The sequence below is a fragment of the Cibotium barometz genome, chromosome 3, assembly GCF_041138505.1.
Source record: "Cibotium barometz isolate CiBa-2024 chromosome 3, ASM4113850v1, whole genome shotgun sequence".
Taxonomy (NCBI): Eukaryota; Viridiplantae; Streptophyta; class Polypodiopsida; order Cyatheales; family Cibotiaceae; genus Cibotium; species Cibotium barometz.
Window position 1 is genome coordinate 6,287,531 of NC_141048.1, and position 20,753 is coordinate 6,308,283.

Consider the following 20,753-nt stretch of genomic DNA (forward strand, 5'->3'; position numbering starts at 1 on the left):
GGAAAGTTCAGGTTATTTCCCAAACTTAACAAGAACTTAAGTGTGATCTTGACTCCAAAAGAGTCTATTCGCAAAGCTTCAAATCATCAACTCCATCATGCATATGTTACATGCGCGGAAGCTCTGTGTCTTCTTTCAGCCCTAAGCACTACATAGGAACACTTGATGCAAGAACAATTAACATACACAGAATAGAGAGCGAGAGAGATGGCTGTGTATTCAGTTTATTTGGCCTTCCCAAAAAGGAAACTTAATACATAAATCTAGACCTACACCACCTTGGGAGGAGATACCTAACAATGATTCTTATTATGCCTTATATAGGCTCTTGGCAACCAAGGTGGCCAACTACTGTCGGCCAGCTCTCGTGGACAAATAAATAATAAAAATACTCCCGACTCTTGTCCACCTTGAAACTGATCCTGGCACCCTTGGCTCCACCCCTTGGATGAACTAAAATTTATCCCTTGGAGTGCTCCACAAAAGCTATTGGGAAAGCCCTAACTGGCTACCAACTCCCATGATGCACTCCCCTTGGGTTTGCGTGACACCAACCAGCTTCTGGGGGTCTCAACACATGTTGTGTTTCTCTCCTTGGACCTGTGCACTTCTTCTGGGACACCAAGAGCACTTAGCATAGCTGAGCTTGATGCTGATACAATGTTGCATGGTCACCACACCACCAAAAGATCAAGACACGGGAGATGGTTTTGTCCATAAGCGATGCAGTAAGGGTGGGTGGGACATGGGCAGCAACACCATCTCAGAATCACCCTGAAGCTCTAATACCAATGTTACATGCGTGGAAGCTCATGTCTTCTTTCAGCCCTAAGCACTGCATAGGAACACTTGATGCAAGAACAACATAGACAAAGAAGAGAGAGAGAGAGAGAGAGAGAGAGAGAGAGAGAGAGAGATGGCTGTGTATTCACTATATTCATATGGTACGGAAAGGTACATCTTTTGTGGCCTTTGGCCTTCCCAAAAAGGAAACTTAATACCTAAATCTAGACCTGCCCCACCTTGGGGGGAGATACCTAACAATGATTGTTATGCCTTAAATAGGCTTACTGGCCTACCTGGCGGCTGCTGTCAACCAGCTCTCATGGACAAATAAATCATAAAAATACTGCCAACTCTTGTCCACCTGGCCAACTGATGCTGTGTCCAACTTGAACCTTTCTTGAGAAAGACAGCCTGTCTAGAGCTCTAAACCTAATGTTTATCTGCTGCAAATCAGGGATTGGCATGGGATTAAGCATGTCCATGTGCATGCACATGACGGCATACTACGTGCTATGACATCCCCACTCACGTCATAAACGCCCATGAGTAGGTACAGGTTCATGCATAAAGATGTCACCATAGTAGAAAATCTTCTCAGATAAACCATATGACTCAGTTTCTATCATTTATGTTCAAAACCCCAAGTGACTGAACTTACAAAAAAGCCTACACAAAGCTGAGAAATCCTCAAATCACCTTGGCCACAGCATGAATACCAAAAAGTCCTCCATCGCTATAATTTGTGTTGAAAGCCATGACACTCTCTGCTAAATCATTTGCTGCAACCTTCTGTGCAAGTTCAGACCTGCAAAACCATTTCTATATCCATAATATTCGATCTTCAAAGAATAAAACAACGATGAAAAATTAAGCAGGAATGTCTGAGCAGAAATTGAAAAGCAGAGGGGCAGGCAGAAACAAAAAGGAAACTGCTCAGGATAATAGAGGACACCAAAACAGAAATAAAAAAGCCCACAAATCGCTTTACAAAGCAGTAATCACAAATGTCATTGCTTAGCTTACCCCATATGCTTTCCAGCCACCTCACCCTTGTTCCAAAAACCAAGCATGCTCTGCATTACCATAAGAGCTATTGAGTCTGGATCTGTCCAAGGTGCACCCATGACAGCTAGTGCAATACGAGCATAGGGGAAGTCGTCGTCCCTGATGCGAACCTGAAACAACAATATCACATAGTAAGTGGTGACTTTGACTGTCAAAAATGTACCAGATCACCCCCAACATGGAAAGGGATGAGCTTCTCCGATTCTAAGATCTTTGAGTTCTCTGAAGGAGGTCCGAACAAACCTCTGAGCCAGTAAAAACTGAAGGATCCATATCTATCAAGTGGGCAGCTGTTGTAGGGTCTGAGGAAAGATTAGTGAACAGTTTCCCAGCAAGTTCAACCACATCTTTGTGCTCAACTGCACCCGCAGCCACAAGAACCTGAGCCAGTCAGGAACATTTGAATGTTTTCCATACTCCCTTTGGATGTAAGAGAATAATCAAGCGATTCATTGATGGTAATTGAGCGTTGAAAGGAAAAGAATCAAGTCAGAAAATGAAAAGCAACCAAACACCATTATTGTTACTGTCTTTCACGTCTCTCAAATTGAACTAGATGAGAGTAAGGTAAAACTGCAATTCCAAAAGCACCTCACCATTCGGGGAGCTGTATAATGTCGAGTTACATAATCTACCAGACTCTCTCTTGTTATAGCCTTCACGTTTTCTGGAGGCCCTATAGTAGTTCGTCCAAGGGGGCAGTATTGGAATGCCGTAGCATGCAAATGATCAAAGATCAGATCATCTCCTTCACCTTCCACCTGCCAAATTCACAAGTACATCCAATCTCTTATATCTTCACATATCCAACATGATAATGAAACTCTAAAAATCTGCCATTATTTTCCTATCAAAATTTGTATAAACATAATGAAATACTAATGGCCTATCGGGAATAAAATTGCCCATCTTCATGCAAGCACACCATAGCCTAGCATTGACAAAAAACACTCCTAATAGAACCTACCTGTCTATAATCTTTCTGCTATACTAACCATAGGTAGGAAGGGAGGGATTCTAGCAGGTAAACATGATCAAAAATTGGAAAGGTATAGTGGGTACTCCAACTTGTCAAAATTGTCATTCAGTCACACAACAGGACCATTAGAATGGAATGACGCCAAAGATGACATGAAGATGACACATCACGCTTGAGCTGAAGCCCCCCCTCTGCCTGCGTTCGTGTGCCTCCTTTGCCTCCTCATCCCCTCACTTCAGCCTTCGCCCCCCCGCCTTCCATCCCCCACTGCCGCCCTGTCCCTCACCTCCGCCTCAACACACCCCCCCCCCCCCCCGCGGTTTGCCGCCGCATGCTTCCATCAGCCGCCCCTGCCACCCCCGGCATCCTCTGCTCCTCCCCTTCCTCTCACTGTAGCCTGCACCCTCCATCTTCTTATGCTTCCTCTGCTGCCACCCTCCTCTGCTGCAGTGCCCCTGCGCTGCTTTCCGCCCTCCTTCAGTCCTTCGCTTCTTCCTTCCGCTGCCGCCTCCCTCCCTTGGCCCCCCCACCTTTCCGCCAATGCCACCTCCTTTTAGAACCTTGGCCTTGCCTTTCCTTGCGTCCAAACCTTTTTTACTCCCGCTCCGTCTCCTTCCCCCCGGTTCACGTACATCCGGTGAAAGAAAGGGTTTGGTTTTTTTTCCTTTTGTGGCACGGTGTCGCCACCTCTGGTCCTTTCCCTCAGAAGGACTACACTCCCTTGAGGCCTCCAAGCTGGTTGGTAGCCGCCTGGTGCGTGGACAGCTGAAGGATCTCTGCTGGCTAGCCTCATTTGCGAGCCTGGAAAGATCATTGATATTCATATTTTGGGGCGTGGATACTACCAAGTCGAGTTTGATTCGCTAGCAGCATCGGGTAGAGTCATACAACTGAGCACCGTCGCACTCTACGTATGCCCCAAGCCTTCTTTGCGAGGTGGCAGCACAACTTTGACCCAACGTTCGAACCCGTCTAAAAACTTTCCCTTTACAATTTGCTTTTGTCACATGCACCCTGCAATATGGTGCCATGTGATACACTGGCTCAACATTATATGTAACATCATACAGTATTAATACCTTTTTAGGATTATTTGTCGTATGTCGTCACCCGTGGCCCCATTGTGAGCCCCAGTCCGAGACATGTCACATACATAGTACTCATCTTTAAAATTAGTGGTCTAATCCAACAGGGTTCGGGGAGCCCTGGGATTAGAGGAAGCAAGCTGATACAAGCGGCCAAGGCTCATGGTTAATAATACCAAGTATAGCGGCTAGGATATCCTAAACGCAAAACACGAGTCATTAGTACAAACCCCCTAAGAGAGGTGAAGGCTTGCTCACCACCCAACCATAGGCCGCAAACCTCCCCCAAGCCAAAGGCTAAGACTCCAATCCCACGAACCACGCCAGTCAACATAGGTATATCACCAACGCCACCCTGCTAAGTGTCACATGCACTCTACACTGTAGTGCATGGTGACAAGCTAGCTCATCATCAGTGTAACTATTTGGCTCTCCTAGCTCTTTTCACATGATGAAACACTTACCCGGACACTGGATAGGTTGATGATGAAGCATGGGAACATGGACTATTATGTTGGCACAAGGAAAAGCACCAATTTTGGTCAAAAATCAAGAAAAAGCAAAAAAAAAAGAGTCAAACTGAGTTGACCAAAAGCTAAGGGCGCCATTGGAAAGAGGAGACTGAGCTAGTTGCTAAAAGCCACTTTTCCAAAAAGCAACTCTAGGGCCAAAAAGCAAGGCCCTGAAGCTAGAAAAGCAAAATTCAAGAACTTTGACAAAAGATGCGTGATATTTTATTACTATTAAAAGACTAAAGCAAAAAGAGAAAGCAAAGCAAAAAGCATTGCTTTTGGCAAAAAAAAGCAAAGCCCTCCACAAGTATAAAAGGAGCTTGAGTCCCTCTTGTTGTGTAAGCCCAGCAAATTGTGCCATGACAGATTCAACCACTCATCCAAGAGATAAAGATATAGAGAGAGGGAAGAGAAGAAATTGGGTATATTTGCACAATACACCACACTGAGCGGGGAATAGGCCCCGACCCCTTTCAGGAATTTATACAAAAACAATCCACACGCACGCTGGCCACACGCACGCTGGCCAGGATCGATACAATCAATGAATACAAAACAAACAGATATGCCGATGTAGGATATCCATGTCGAGGCACGAGATCTCTAATGCCAAGCACACCACAAGGATGACCCACAAGTATCTCTCACTGGGCTAGCACCACATACAATATCCTCCAAGTCCAATGAATCAATGAATCCAATATCCAAATCCAATATCCAAGTCCAAGTCCAAGACCAAATCCAAGTCCAAGTCCAAGTCCAAGTCCTCAAAGATGTCCAAGGGAACTCGATTCCCAATCTATAGAAAAATCCTCAAGAAGCTTTTGGAAAAAGCAAACACCAAGGTGGCAGCGCTGGTGGCTATGGGAGGCCAGTGGCTCTGCACAAGTGGTGGCAGCGGCAGCAGACAGAGGCGACGGCTACAGAACCTGGCAGCAGCGGTGAATCAGGGCGACAGCGGCACATAGAGGCGAAGGCAGCTCTGAACCGGGCAACGATGGCGCACAGAAGCGGCGGCGGCTCTGAATCGGGCGGCGACGGCGGCAGTGGCGACTTAGCAAGTGTGCACCATCTGTAAGGGAAAACACTCTGCAGAGACATGTTCCTATAACATACGAAACAGGAACCCAAGGGTGGTGGAAAGGCATCACAAAGCAAGCCCCCGCTATTAACCAGGTCACCACAGAACCTTAAATCAACAGAACATATGGAAGAGGAGGTGGAAGATTTGGGGGAGGTGGAAGATTCAGTCCAAGAGAGACCTATTTCTATTGCAATGGTCTAGGGCACAGGTAGAATGACTATTCCATATTTTAGCGCCATCAGCAAGAACTGCAAGAAACAAGGCCAGCAAGGGAGGCAAACATAGCAGGAAATGATGTAATTGTGAATATGGTAAAAATAGACCATAGAGAAGGTGAACCGAGCAACAACAGCAGCGATGCACTAAGGTGAAGATGATCATCTCCACAACTTTATACACTTGATGCCCAAACAAGAGGACTCTTAACTTCTTTTATACCTTAGGGAAGCCCCTCACGCACAAAGCTGCTCTATGGGATCGGCTTAATGCCCGTGCTCGGTCTTTCATCCTTCTAAACTCTCAACCCTCAATCATCACTCACATCAAACGGGATACCCATGCACATGTTTCTTGGAAAAGACTCTTTGACATCTACAACCGGAAGACACCCATGAAGAGAGTTTCCTTGGAGCTTCAAATGTTGAAGCTTTCATCCACTGATTCTACTTCCATGCAGGATCACATCAACAAACTGGAGTCATTGCGATCTGAGATTTCTAGGTGCAGGAAGGAGATTTCCACTCAAGATATGGCCATCCGGCTACTTGCTTAGTTGCGCCCAAAATATGAGAGCTTCTATTCTTCACTTCTTACCTCAAGTTGGACGGAAACCATTACCTGGGATGAGCTGGTGCCTATGGTCAGCAGATTCAAGGATTCTTCTTCAAAGAAAGGTGACCAGGCTTTCATTGGACAAAGGTGGGTGGCTTAACAAAGGCAAAGGTGGGACACCTCCCTCTAAGGACTCCAAGGATGCAAAGCCGAAGGGGTCTTTAACTCCTACTTCTTGTAGCGACCAAAAGGTTTGTGACTAATGCAGTGCCGAAGTCACATGCAGGATTTGGAAGGGAAGTCAAAGGACAAAGGGGCAAGCTCATCCACCAAAGTTATGGAGGAGTCAACTTTCGTCACCCTGATTGATCTCAAGACCGATACTCCCCATCCAGTGGTTGAGCAGGCTTTTCCTTCTTGTTCCCACTCTCCTCAGTGGATTTTGGATAGTGGTGCCACATGTGACAACACATGACTTAGCGCAAGGATTGGCTTGATGAACTGCAACAACGCCACGGTAAAGTTGCCATTGGAGATAACTCTACTATCCCCATTCTTGGCAAAGGGACAATGCCCCTCATTCCGGATGGCAATGGAGGGAAGTACACCTCGAGAGTGCTACATGTGCCAAATTTAGGATTTCATCTCCTTTCTGTACATGAGATTTGCAAATTGGGCACTAAGAAGGAATTTATGGAGGACCCTGTGATCATTCAGGACCCTCTCACTGACAAGATCCTTTGGCAAGGCATCGAGGACCATGGCCTCTATAAATTCACGGCTCTTTACTCTCACACAAATACCTACGTCGGTGATCTTTGGCATGCTAGATTTGGACATCTTCATTTGGAGGCCTTGCGGAAGGCTTTTCGGGGGCAGCGGAGCAGCTGGTGAATGGATTACCACCAGAGTCACATGGGGACGGGGGACGGGGACGGGAACGGGGAAGTGCCGTCTCGGGGACGGGGTCGGGAACGGCAAAAAAAAACCTCTTTTTTAAAAGCAATTTAGGAGTTGTATGCATGACATACATATAGAGACACACTTTGAACAAAATTTTACACCGAATAGACAAAAAAAACAAGAGTCATTTTGAGCAAAATGCGCTAATAAAACATCGATGGCACACTGATTATGTGATTGATAGTCTGATAGATACAAAGAGATAAGTACATGCCTCATGGGCAGTGAGGGTTACAAAAAAGAGTGGGTACAAAATAGGGATACTAGATAGATCACAATAGATCATGGCCATTGGCAGTGGGCACAAAAAAGGTGAGATGGCTCAAGAGTCAAGCCTCAAGAGTCAAGCCTCAAGCTCCTGAAGTGCTAGCCTGGAGGGAGGCTTGGAAGTCGAAGTCGTCGATGCCATTTGAAGCCTCCTCCTCCCCCTCAGGCTGTAGCTCCTCCTCTACCTCCTCAAGATGCTCCTGAGCTGCAGGATCCTGCTGTGCCATCTCCCATTCGGTGAAGGGATCCGCCTTCCCTGTTGCTGTCACACATAGCATGCGCAAGTTAGCGCTCACAAAAACCAAATCACTTGCCCTTTGCACTTCAAGGCGGTTCCTCTTCTTAGAGGCAATGTGACTGTAAACGCTCCAAAGTTGCCCCAAGCAACTAGAGCTCACAGCCTGGCTAAGGATGCGAATAGCCAAGCGCTGCAACTCCGGCCCATCTGATCCGTAATCCTCCCACCAAAGAGGAGACCCAATCTTGAGGCGGTCAAGTTGTGCATCTAAACATCCAAAAGATCCCTGCCGCGTCCTGTACTGAGATAGCTGGTCTCTGATCTTCCGCCTGATGGTAGGGTCGGGCTCTAAGCGCTCCAAAATGATCCGCCATCCCCTGCTTACTTCCTTGTCGGCCTCTTGCTTTCTGCCCTGGAACTCTGGATCAACCACAAAGGCAGCCGCATGAAGAGGGGAGTAGTAGGAGTTCCACCTGGACTCACATAATGAGTGGATCTCCTCAAACTCGGCCCTGTCTGGCACAAGCTGCTGGAGTGACTCGATCATGCGATCCATGGCCTCATAAACCTTGCCGATACATGGTTCACGGTCGTCAATGACTCGTAGAAGGTGAACAATAGGCTTGACCAAGGCATCGAGTGTCTTCACCTTCTCCCACCAAGCGGCATCGTCGGCGCGATCTCGGCACGTTCTCCCTTTGCCGATTTTGACTGCGGCATGGCAGAAAATTCATCACTAAGGAAAAGCCCTCTTAGGGCTCCGCCACATGTAGACAAGCGGCCTAGCATGAGGAAGTTGTATGCAAACCTTGTCTCAGAATACTTGAGGAGGGAAAGAGTGCTCCTTTTAGAGAACTCATGTCGCAGCCTTTGGTGGTTGAGGACAAAGGATACAAGCTGGTTAGCCTCCTCAATGGTGGGTGCAATCCATGGCAAGGCACCTATGTCTTTGAGGAGGTTGTTGAGACAATGAGCCATGCAAAAAGAAACTGTGATGGATGGATACATTGACTCAATAATGCTCCCGGCTGCCCTATTTGACGCCTCTCCATCCGCCACCATGCCGACCACAAGCTCCGGCCCAATGACCTCGATCGTGGACGCCCATTCCGCGGCAAGCACATCCACGGCCTTCCCAGTGCCACTCGCATCATGTGACTCGATGAAGTACACTTTGCCCCTTGAGTAGGCCACCACTCCATGGATGGAGCGCTTGCGCGTGTCACTCCATCCGTCTACAATGAGAGAGACTCCGTTAGTCTCCCATGTTGCCTTTGTATCCGCCGCCTGCTCAACGGCCAACTTCTCCCTATCAAGCAAAGTGGTGCGAATCTTTTCCGATGAAGGTGACACATAAGAGGGGCCATATTCCCCGATCTTTGTGGCCATCTCACGGAAGTAAGGAGACCTATTTCAAGTAAGGAAAACCATGTAGCATGTTAGCTTTTTTTGGCAATATGACAAATGCTTTGAAGCATGAGACATTTAAAAAAAAAGAGTGAAGAGAATTGAGTCTCGACTCTCACCGTGCCGCTTGAAACGCAATGTGGTCGTGGTAGAAGAACCTAGCCACCGACCTATCCACCTCATCCTTTAATTTTGGGTTCCAATTCTTGTTAAGAGTGGATTGACGGCGGATGGGAATGGAGGCACCCGATGTGGATAGAGTGGACTTGAATGGTTGAGAGCTTGAAGCTTGCAAGATTTGGGTTCCTCTCCACCTCCATTCGCGTCGGTTGCTCTCGTGCTCTCACCACATCATGAGGATCAACGGCAACATGTCGCCCTCTCTTTGCCGCCTCGGCCGCCTCATAAACCTTGAGCTTCTCAAGAAGCTCCGCTCGCTTCTCAGGAGTAACGCGTGCGCAAAATTGCACTTGATGACCGGCCTCGTGCAAAAAGTGAGCTCGCACTTTGTTGGCGCCGCGACTTCTCTTGTAGGAACAAAGCTTGCAATTCCATGCCCTTGAACCACCGCCCACTCCACGACTAGCGTAGTGGACCTCATCCCACCATGACCATGTGTGCACCGCCGGCCTCCTTCGTGAAGAGCCCGCAACGGAAGATGTGGCGGCGGCGCCTTCACCTTGAGATGCCATGAATGATGATAGTGTGAGAGAGAGGGAAGAAGGGTGCAATAGAGAGTTGCAAGTATTGCTTGACTGTTGAGGCTTGCAAGTCTCAAGAGGGATGGATCATGGAACTTGGAGAGAGAGAGAGATGGCTTGGAGAGAGACAGAGAGAGAGAGATGGCTTGGAAGTTGGCACAACTTGGAACTTTGAAGTTTGGATTTGGAAGCTTGAGGCTTGAGAAATGAGTGTGGGTGCAATAGAGAGAGTGCCTTTTTTTATAGCTGGAAATCTGCCCGTTTCTGCCCGTTTTCTGCCCGTTTCTGGCCGTTGGGGACGTCCCCTCACCACGTCCCCTGCCCGTCCCGCGTTTCGGGAACGCGTCCCCGGGACGCCCTCATGCGTCCCCGTGTTGCACGGCGTCCCCTGCGTGTCCCACCCGTCCCCGGCCCTGCGTCCCCGTCCCGCGTCCCTACGGCCCGTCCCCGCGTCCCCGTGTGACTCTGATTACCACACGTTGGCATACGTAACGGTCCTAGTCACTCGTCTCAAAGGGAAACAACATCGGTAGGCCTTTCCCAATAAGGCTACACAGCGAGCTACAGCACCTCTGGAGTTGGTTCATGTGGATTTGTGCAGCCCGATGCGCACTCCATCTCTTGGTTCTGCCGGCTATGTTTTTCTTTTGGTTGATGATTTTAGCAGGTATACCTGGACCTATTTTCTCAAATCCAAAGATGAAACTTTCGACAGATTCCAAACATGGAGAACCTTGGTGGAGAAATAGTCGGGACACTCTGTCTTGACATTACAAGCCGACAAAGGACGGTTTACTTCTCGCCAGTTTAACTTGTATTGTGAGCTACATGGCATTCAATGGGAGTTTGTCAACATATGTACTCCTTCAAAGAACGGCATGGAGGAACGGAAGAACCAAACGGTGATTGAGATGGCTCAGACAATGTTGGAGCATCAGAGTCTTCCTCCAAAGCTTTGGGCGGAGGCAGTTACTACTACTGTTAAAATTCTCAATCGCTCCCCTACTACTACTACTGTTCCAGGGTAGGCCCCCTTTTAGGCCTTCCTAGTAAGAAAACCCTCGGATTCACACTTTCGGGTTTTTGGGTCAGATGCATTTGTTCATGTATCTAATGGTGACAAGGGGAAGCTATACACTAAGTTCAAGCACCATATTTTGGTTGGTTACAACTCAAAATCCAACAATTATCGGCTCTACAATCTTGCAACCTCGAAGATCATCATTAGCAGAGATGTGGTGGTTGATGAGACTTCATCTTCCATTGCAAAGGGGGCTTCTTCATCTTCAAGGGCTGATTCGACTCAGCCTCTCCTTGGTTCCTCGCTTGATCCTCATGTTCCTCTTCCTCGACTTGACCCGCACGTCCTCGAGCACCTCGGGCGGAGGAATCATCGGACATTGATAAGGAGGAGGAGATTTCAGCGGATGCTCCACAGCAAGCTACATCTCAGGTGACAGAAGCAGTGTTCGACTTCTGAGGGGGAATCTCATATTCCCAATTGGTTGTACCAAACATTGCAAGACTCCCGGGTAACACGGTTGCCTTCACCTCTAGCAAGGGGTCCCCGTTGATCGGAGCGGTTGCGTACCACGACATCATCCTAACAGAACCTGTGTCAATTACGCACTAATGTCACGCATCTAGTAGGGGTCCCCGTTGATCGGAGCGGTTGCGTACCACGACATCATCCTAACAGAACCTGTGTGTCAATTACGCACTAATGTCACGCATCCAGAAGGCCTCGAAACCTACTCATATTGGGGAGGTGCTTTCCAAACCGACTTGGAAGCAGGCCATGAGAGCGGAGCTTGACCCTATTGAACAGAATTAGACTTGGGAGCTCATTCCTAGACCGCCAAAGCGGAAGGTGATTGGTGTCAAGTGGGTCTATAAGACCAAGTACAAATCGGATGGGACTCTGGATAAGCACAAGGCCAGGCTTGTGGCCAAAGGCTATTCTTAGAAAGCTAGCATGGATTTTGATGATACCTTTGCACCGACTGCTCAGATGGCAACCATACGGACAGTTCTTGCTCTTGCTATACACTCTCATTGGTCCATCTTTCAAATGGATGTCAAGTCGGCACTCCTCAACGGGTAGCTAAAGGAGGAGGTTTATGTGGAACAACCCCCGGGATTTCAGGTTCCTGGCTCCAAAGGTATGGTCTACAGGCTGAAAAAGGCCTTATATGGTTTCAAACTAGGCCCCAGGGCTTGGTATGAGAAGATTGATGCTTTCTTTAAACAGAAGGGTTTCAAGCAATCAGGGGCTGATCCAAATCTGTACATCTATCCTGAGAAAGAGTTGTATACTCTTATCATTCTCTATGTGGACTGATGTCTATATTCAGAACAGGTCTCCTATTGCTACTCTTCTAGATAAAACTCCATATGAGGCTTTCCATGGTGAGAAGCCCTTTGTTGTTCATTTGCGGGTATTTGGTTGTTTGGCATATGTACATGTGCCTAAGGAGCATCACTCCAAGTTGGACTCAAAGTCTCAGCATATGACTTTTCTCGGATATAGTTTTGTGTCCAAGGCATATCGTCTTTATGATCAACAAGCCGGCAAAGTTGTTGTGAGCCATGATGTGGTGTTTGACGAGAATCCTGCATCTTTAGAGGGGAGTGGTGAGCTTCTTCTTCCTCCACCTCCGCCTCCTCCTCCCCCTGTGTCACGTGCACAACCATGCCATGGCTTAATCTTCAGCGAGAATAGGCTTAATCCCTGACTAATCCAGTAGCTAGGACAGCATATAGTGTCACCATCACTGTCGGGACTCAGAAGCATCTTCATCCGCATCAGAATCATCATCGTCAAGACCATCATCATCAACTCATAGTCAGCAGCCTATGCAGACCTCCTAGCATCATTCGGCCAACATCAAATAGCATCCAGAATCAGTCGGCTAGCATATTGTGGGGATCTAGCATTTTATGCCACCAAGCACATAGCATTACTAGTTAGTATAGGCATTTATGGGATTGTCCAACAGCAAGCCGACAGCTATATAGCTGGCCGACTGCTATTCCATCCATATATATAAGCATAACTCATAATTCAGCATTCAGGCACTCAGTAGATCATCCATAGCAGCTGTAGAAGATATGTAGAAGGGGCAAGGTCACCCCTATGGGGAGTGACCATAGCCCTACGTCATGTACAAGCTGAAGGAGATAGCACAGGCGAAAGCATAAACAGTAAACATATGAGAGAGTGCAAAGGAGATTGAGAGAGTTGGACAAGTTTACCTTTTATAACAGTAAAGTTTTACAATGGCAATGGCCAGCAAACTGAGTGTTGAACTATGTGCAAGGGAAATGGATGAATGAGTGAATAATTGGGAACTCCTTATATAGTGCAATAGGAATCTGGCCGGCTGCCGCTAGAGCTGGCCGACTGGCCCTCGACAAAATAACTAGGAGAAAATAGATAAATTACCAAATAAATGGTAGATCCCTAAAACACAAATGCACAAATTCTAACACAAGCATCATGTAATCTTTTTGTACCATATTAATACAGAAAACCCTAACACCCAAATACTCTCTCTTCTTCTCTCTCCTCTTGTCTTAATCATCTCAATTCAACATCAATGTTCTTAAGTAGGCTTAGGGCTGTGGATCAATACAGCAAAGGCTTCCACACATGCAACATTGGTATCAGAGCATTCAAGCTCAGCCCATTAAGCAATGTCACAAGGAAGGTGCACAGTTCCAACAAAAAGGATGCACCGGGGTAGCAAATGGAGTGGTCTGCAACAAGCGAAGCCAGAGGAAGCATTCCATGAGGGTGCGTACGCATACCAAGTACCTCATTAAGCTCTCATATCATTTCCAAAGGCCTAGCAACAGGCATGATCACTTCCGGTGGGTGACCCACCACTGTGTCAAGCTTAAGGGGAAGCGGGCGGGCGTGGAGACAACAGTGAACAGATGCTCAGTTCATCATCAAGACTTGGAAGTGGAGATCAAGAGTGAAGGTGTTCAGACAAAAATATCAGTCAAAGTCAGTAGCACTTCAAGGTCAGTAGAAGTCCAAGGAGGAAGGATGATAGAGTGTCTATCCAGTTGTAACATGCGGAAGCTTCGGGGGAGATCAGTAACTTCAATGCTCAGAAATCAGCACACTTTTCGCGACGGAATTAACGCATAAAACTGAACGAAGACGTGCAAAAAATAGAGATAAAGAGGGAGAGAGGAGAGGACACAGTATTGGGTCCCAAATACCCTTTGTAGGGTCCCCACCACGAATGGTGTATTTGCTTTATTAGAATGATGTAAATCTGAAAGAAAATACAGAAAATCTTGACCTTTCTTGGCTGAGAAATCTCTGCCCTTGACCTGTAGTCCTTCACCTCTTTGAGTTAGCAAGCCCTTGGCTGTCCTGGCCCTTTGGTTGCTTGAGCTCTTGGTGAATTATGTGATAACACAATGAATTGTGGGCTCACCTATTTATACTCCCAAATAATAGCAGTCGGCCAGTATTAACCAGGCGGCCAGTTCTGACTTCTGCCCACAACTGAATATTAGCATTAAATGCTGAATAAAATAATAGAAATGCTGCGCATCTCTTCATGGCTGGCTAGGCATCAAGCGCATGATTCCCTAGGGGCTGGGCACTGAATCCCTTCTGTTTTGAGCTTAGTCACAGGGAATGGGCATTTTTAGACTCGGGAATGTTGGGGATGGCAGCATCTTCCCGTTCCCATTCCCGTCCCATGTCACTCTATAGTCACACGGAATGGCCGTTCTCAATCTTTTCCATCCCCATTTCGCGTCCCATGTAACTATGGTTTTGAGGGCTGGGCAGCCTGTGTGGGCTGCCCCACACTTGCCCTACAGCCATCATAATTCTGGATGTGCTGTCGGCTTGCCCCTGGGGCTGTCCTACAGCCCCTCCATGGCTGGTGGGTTCAGTCACGGCCTTCCTGGCCCTCATGGGGGTGGTTTCACACTATCCCCATGCCCACACAAGGACTTGGGGTACCCTATGGGCTGGCCCCTTTTCCTAAAAGCAAACCCTAACTACCTACACAATGATCTGGCATCCAGTACCATACCAGATACACAGAATCACTGACATCATTCCAAAGGGAGACTCACAGCGCGGACTGGCACTGTTTCATGTGCAGGACAATGCACACCTAACCTTGGACTCCTGTGCAGGACAATGCACACCTGACCTCGGACGACTGGGATGGATCCCTAGCTAACTCGTCCCAGACTGGGCTCACATGGGACCAGTTTACCATCCCAGGTCCTGCACCTTCTGTACAGATATGTCGACGTGGCATCCAAGTGCGGGATGCACGTGAAATCCCCTTCTGCTTAACTTGACGGAAGCTACATAGCCTCCAAATAATTCATCAATAATGCTAGATAGTCTTCAAAAAACTCTTTGTCAAGCCATACCGCTTCGTGGGTCCCTCAGTCTTGAAACTTCGTGAGGAACTGTCTTTGCCTTCGGCTGGAGCCATGCTTGAAACGGTGCAGAAGGATCTATTCTGGAACCATAACTTCTACTTCATCAATAATATCTGGTTCCGCCTCGTCTTTAACTTCTGAAGGGATCGGACCTGCATATGGCTTTAACCAACTGAAGTGAAACACATTGTGCATAGTCCAACTCGGAGGTAGCTTTAACTGCATGGAAACCTCATTGACCTTTTTCTGGATGGGAAAAGGTCCGAAGCTCCTAAAAAACAACTTTGGGCATCGCTTGCCCACCTAGTGAGGCCATCGAGGGAACCCTCACTCCACCAACGGATTCAATATGTAGCATCTGGCTCAATATCATTCATACCCTCTGTGGACATTGGGGGAAGCTTCAAGGTGGCTCCGATCGCATGCAAAGGCGCCGCGAGGCCTTCCTACGGACTTGGCGTAATGGTCCTTTTCTCACTAACAGTGGTGGTGAGCCCACTTGGCATTATAGACCACCTGTGTGGTTCTCTTCCCCCCCCCTCCCCCCCCCCCAAAAAAAAAAAAAAAACCCCCATTGTATGAGGTAGCCTTCTCCTCCTAGAGCGACCAGCCGGGGGAGAAGAGCCCCCCCCCACCCCCCCCCAACTCCATGGAGCTGAGTTTGTACTTCTCTAACATGGCTATTTTGCTTCGTAACTAATAAAAGGATCTCTTTCCTAGGAAAAAAAAAAGGAGCCATTAGAATAGTAACACCTTAATAGCTTGGATGGCCCCCATGCCAAAACAACATCCACCATGCATGCACACAAACTAGTCGTGTAAAGAACTTGACAAATTCAAAACTTAGGGACATATAAACAAGCACAGAGACGTGTTAGTCGTGTAAGGGACTTGACATATTCAAATGTAGGGACATATAAGCAAGCATAGAGACACAATATGTTCCTTTATATTTCCAAAATCTTTACTTAAGAAAGCATAATTGCATCCACGTAGGAAGTTGGTCACTCTGTCTTACATGTTCCCCAAACTATTTTCCTTGAGATTACTTTATCGGGATATGCAAGAAATTAACACCATAAACTTATCCTAGCTTTGCCAAAATTGGGTAGAAAATGTTTGCAAGACTTGAACATAAAGGTTTGCAAGAAATGAAGATGAAGCAAATAGACAAAGCATGAAATTATCAAAGTTGTAGTAAAAGATACTTGGCTTACAGAAACCACAAAGTTGTCCAACATTTGCAAGAACTAAGAATCAATGGGCAAGGAAACCACACAATTACTCATGAATTAAACTTGAAGGGCCAAGAAACACCACATGCTTGCATGATCTTTGCTAGATTTCAACATAAACAAGTAGAGGAATCACATAGTTAACCAAGTTGTGCAAGAATAGATGTGAAATAGTTGAACACATGGATGTCAAAGCTGTGGAAGAGTAGCGAAAAAAATAGTTGCAAGAACCCGAGTAGTGATCGAAGCTTTGCAAAAAAACAACGTGGTGATCCAAGCTTTGAAAGAATTGGCACAGGGAACCACATATTTATGCAAGAAATGAGCATGAGAGCAGTAGGAAAAGCACATGGTTATCAAACCTTTGACTAAGTGATCCATGCTTTGGACATGGAAAACCCACAAGAATTGAACATGAAACCAAAGAAATGTAGAAAACAATGTTTTTCACTACCTCTTCGAGTTCCTGCAGGATGATCTGACGCTCCTTCTCGATGGCGTTCTTGTCCAAGGAAGAATTCTGGATGATATCCGCGAGCAAATCCACGGCGAAGGGGACATCGTCCTTGAGGACCTTGGCGAAGTAGGCGGTTTGCTCACGCGAGGTGTGGGCGTCAAGCTGTCCGCCGAGAGCCTCAACGCTCTCGCCGAGCTCATCAGCACTGCGCTTGGCCGTGCCCTTGAAGATCATGTGCTCCACGAAGTGAGCGGTGCCGTTTGTGGCTTGCGTTTCATACCGGCTTCCGGCGTCGATCCAGAGGCCCACGGTGGCCGTCTGGGAGGCGAGATAGGATTCCGTGGCCACGCGCAGGCCGTTCCGCAGCCGCGTTACCCTGGTTTCTGGGACCACCAGGGCTGCCCTGTGATCCACCGCCACAGGCACAGGCGATGCATAGCGTACGAAGCGATCACCTTGCACCGCCAGCACTCCTCCATCGCAGAGGCCTCTCCTGGGGGAGCAGAATGTGCACGTTCTCCATGGCCCCACAGAGCTCCGCCTCACCAGCCGCACCGCAGCCTTCGCCATAGCCATGATCTTACACCAAAGTACAGAGAGCCACTCGAGGAAGAAAACGACGACGATCGACGAACACGATCATCGACGGAATGAAATGCAGCTCGTCATGCCCTCACTGCAACGAATCGGTGACACTACTCCACAATTTCTACCTTATGGCCATAGTTGGCTCGCTTCCTGATTTTGCACTTCGACTGTTTTCACGTCCATCTCTCTCAGATATATGCACCCAAAGCCTCTTTTTTTTTTTGAGGATATATTAATTTATTCTCGCGTTTTCGACCATGGAAATTCTTCTTTTTGGCTTTCTTTAACAAGTGCCGGGCTCTCTTGGCTTTATGTAACAAGTGTCTTCCAACCTCGCGTACCACTCTACGCGTGGCTTATAGTCATGCATGAGCTTCAATCGCTCTCTGTGTCGATCATTCGCGAGGTTCAATCCCTCTTTGTGTCGATCGAGCGATTGTAGCCCTCTCTGTGTCGATCGAGCGACAATTGCTCGATAGCCTACTCTACTTGGTGCTGCGTTGTTGGGATGCTTTGTGCTGCTCGTGCTCGTGGATGGCACCCCGTGCATCTTGTTTTCTCATTGGCTTCCATGCTCGTGGACTGTCAACCTCCACACTAGCGTCCTTCTGGAGTTCAACCTTCGCCAACATGCATCTGGATTTCTTCCATGTCGTCCTTCTCGACAGATTTCGATCTGTGCCTCCGTTTTGTTGTGACATATCCTCACCATACTCAATGTGTGTTTTTCATGTTGGTTTATATGCTTCCTTCACATGCCATGTTCTACATACGCATGCATGTCCATTTACGATTCATATCTCTTCATTTTTGCCATACTATGGTGTGCCCTTCTTTTCCTGGACGTTCTCGTGCTTATTTAATGAGCTTTAGTTCTTCTCTGTTTCTCGCTTAATGATCTCTACTACTCGTCTGTTGTGTCGGCATGCATGTCTGCTTACGATTGTTATCTCTTCGTTTTTGCCATACTATAATGTGTCCTTCTTTTCCTGGACATTCTCTTGCTTATTTAATGAGCTTCAGTCCTGTACTGCTCATCTCTTCTCCTCATCATGCCTCCTAGAATGAAACCATCATGAAAGTGGATCATCGTCCGTGTTCTTTATCTTTGTTATGTCGTGACGTAGATCAACATCCTTCTTCTATATCGTTGCTCTGTCTCATGAGGGGGAACTGTTGACATCCACCACTGTACCAAGGGCTCACTGGGATCGGCTGTCGTCCAGAATCGTGATGCCTCCGAAAGGCCCATTTACTATTCAAAACCTTCTTGTAGTGAAGCAAAAAGTGTGTTCCTCTGGTGTGTATGTCAAGCTTTTTGTCATTCTTTTTCCAACATCTATTTGTTGGCTTCGTTTGTGACCTTCTTTATTTGGCAAGGTCATTGGAAGCTGCCACCAAGACAGGGATAAAAAGCCAACATCGAATCCTTATGTGGAGCCTTTAGCAAATGAGAAAAACATTGAGTCAGAGCCATCTCTGTAGAAGATTCCTTGTTTTCTGGCAGACAAGGTGTCTAATCTTATTGCTTCATTAATTTATTGCAAGCGTGTAGCAAATTAATGCACACTAAAAGAAAAAGCTATCAATACCATGCCCTCACAGTTTCCTGTAGGGCCTTTGTTCTCACCTAGATTTGTCATCACATGTTTTCCATCTTGTCGTCTCAACTTCTGTTTGGCCTGTTGACCCGGCACACCACAAATTTGTCTCCCTTAATCTCACTGTCTCAGCCTCCTTCACCCCATTGGCCCAGCTCACCGCTTTCCCCTAGTCTCACCTCGATCCAATCTCACCTCCTCTCAGTCCCATTAACATGGTTGACGATATTCACCACATTCCATAAAAGAGCCACCCATTGTGCCAAACCCCCAAGAGAGTTGTGCACCAACTCCCTTGGCATAGCTAATCACTGCCCCAACATGCCACTAACTCAGTCACTCCCCCAGACTTCGAGTCCCATGAGTGGGGAGGGACTCCCCCAAGGCCGACACTCACAAAATGCCACTCATCACCCAGGAAGGTCATGCTTACCCCATGCATGAGTGCATCGCTACATGCCCATGTGTAGGGCCCTGTGTTAACCCAATTAATGTTGGTCAAAGATCAAGAATGGTCAAAGGGTTACATCACACATAATTTCAAGTTAAAGCACTTATTGCCTAAAAATAGCAATTTGTGGGAGGCAATGGTCATGCCAGGCAATAATCTAGAACCAAATTTGGCTAGATTTGGACCACTTAATTACTTACTTGATGGATGCATATGCTAGATAAGGTTGTCTTCTTGCATTAGCTTTCCCTTTATTCCATGCCTTTTGTGAGAGAGAACCATCTCTTTTTGCCTCCATTTAGGCATAGAGAACTCTCCCTTCACCCCTTTGGTAAAGGAGCATTCCGATGTGACAACGAATGAGGATGTGATGGATGGGCTAACACACCCACATAAGGAAGTTACTGATTCAGACTCCAAGGCAAGACCTGACAACACATGCTTTGGTAAGGCTAAGGTAAGCTTCTAAGTTAAATATATTCGGCACCACTTGCCATGGACTAGCCTAGTACTGAGCTCCATTTATTCGTCCATTCCAAGCTATTGGGATTACCCAATATTGCTCCGTGTTGATGATAAGGGGGTCACACTCCCAAAAACCTATGGGAGTCTTGGATGTGTTTGTTTTTGTTATATTTGATTTGTTTACTTGCATTAAAGCATTCTATTTTCATCTATTAGAAGGGCAAAATCCTGATTCATTGGTCACACTCCAAAACCATAGGTTTTAAAGTCTTGGATGTGTTTGATTTGTTTACTTGTATTAAGGCATTCTATTTTCATTTATTAGAAGGGAAAAACCCAGGTTCATTGGTGATTTGCATGAAATTGGAGCCCAAGAAGAGGCTTAGATTTCATTGTTTTGAGCTAAGGAATAGCTTAGCAATTGTGATTAGAAAAGGAATCCATTGCAAAAACATGAGTGTTGGGATAGCATTTCATATTCTTTCATGCATTGTTTGAATTGGTAGCTTAGAAGCATGCAAATCTATTTAAAAAAACATTTTATTACTTGCATCACAACTATTAACTAGGAATAGGACCATTAATCACGTCCCATCAAGTCCAAATAATATTAAAAAACACCAAAAACTAAACCAAACCAGCTCTCACGTTAGGGACGTGAACCCGTA

The 20,753-nt window shown here is 46.8% G+C and overlaps 2 protein-coding genes and 1 pseudogene across 3 annotated transcripts; all 3 read right to left on the bottom strand.

Annotated features, from left to right (window-relative positions):
* Positions 1 to 1,458: 1,458 nt before the first annotated feature.
* Positions 1,459 to 17,810, bottom strand: LOC147639643 (putative mitochondrial-processing peptidase subunit beta, mitochondrial). Of its 2 annotated transcripts, XM_086772434.1 has the most exons (5): positions 16,978 to 17,810; positions 2,448 to 2,612; positions 2,095 to 2,232; positions 1,810 to 1,961; positions 1,459 to 1,591 (listed from the first exon to the last, which is right to left on the bottom strand). In XM_086772434.1, the coding sequence occupies exons 1-5, from the start codon at positions 17,554 to 17,556 to the stop codon at positions 1,474 to 1,476; spliced, it is 1,152 nt and encodes a 383-aa protein (XP_086628560.1). In that variant the 5' UTR covers positions 17,557 to 17,810; the 3' UTR covers positions 1,459 to 1,473. The 2 variants fall into 2 exon arrangements, with proteins under 2 accessions (XP_086628560.1, XP_086628565.1); XM_086772439.1 differs by lacking the exon at positions 2,095 to 2,232 and having other exon boundaries at positions 16,978 to 17,782.
* Positions 7,596 to 8,332, bottom strand: LOC147639644 (uncharacterized). The gene has a single exon (XM_086781654.1). The coding sequence runs from the start codon at positions 8,304 to 8,306 to the stop codon at positions 7,596 to 7,598; it is 711 nt and encodes a 236-aa protein (XP_086637780.1). The 5' UTR covers positions 8,307 to 8,332.
* On the bottom strand, positions 8,661 to 9,894 carry LOC147639645 (uncharacterized; annotated as a pseudogene).
* Positions 17,811 to 20,753: the final 2,943 nt, after the last annotated feature.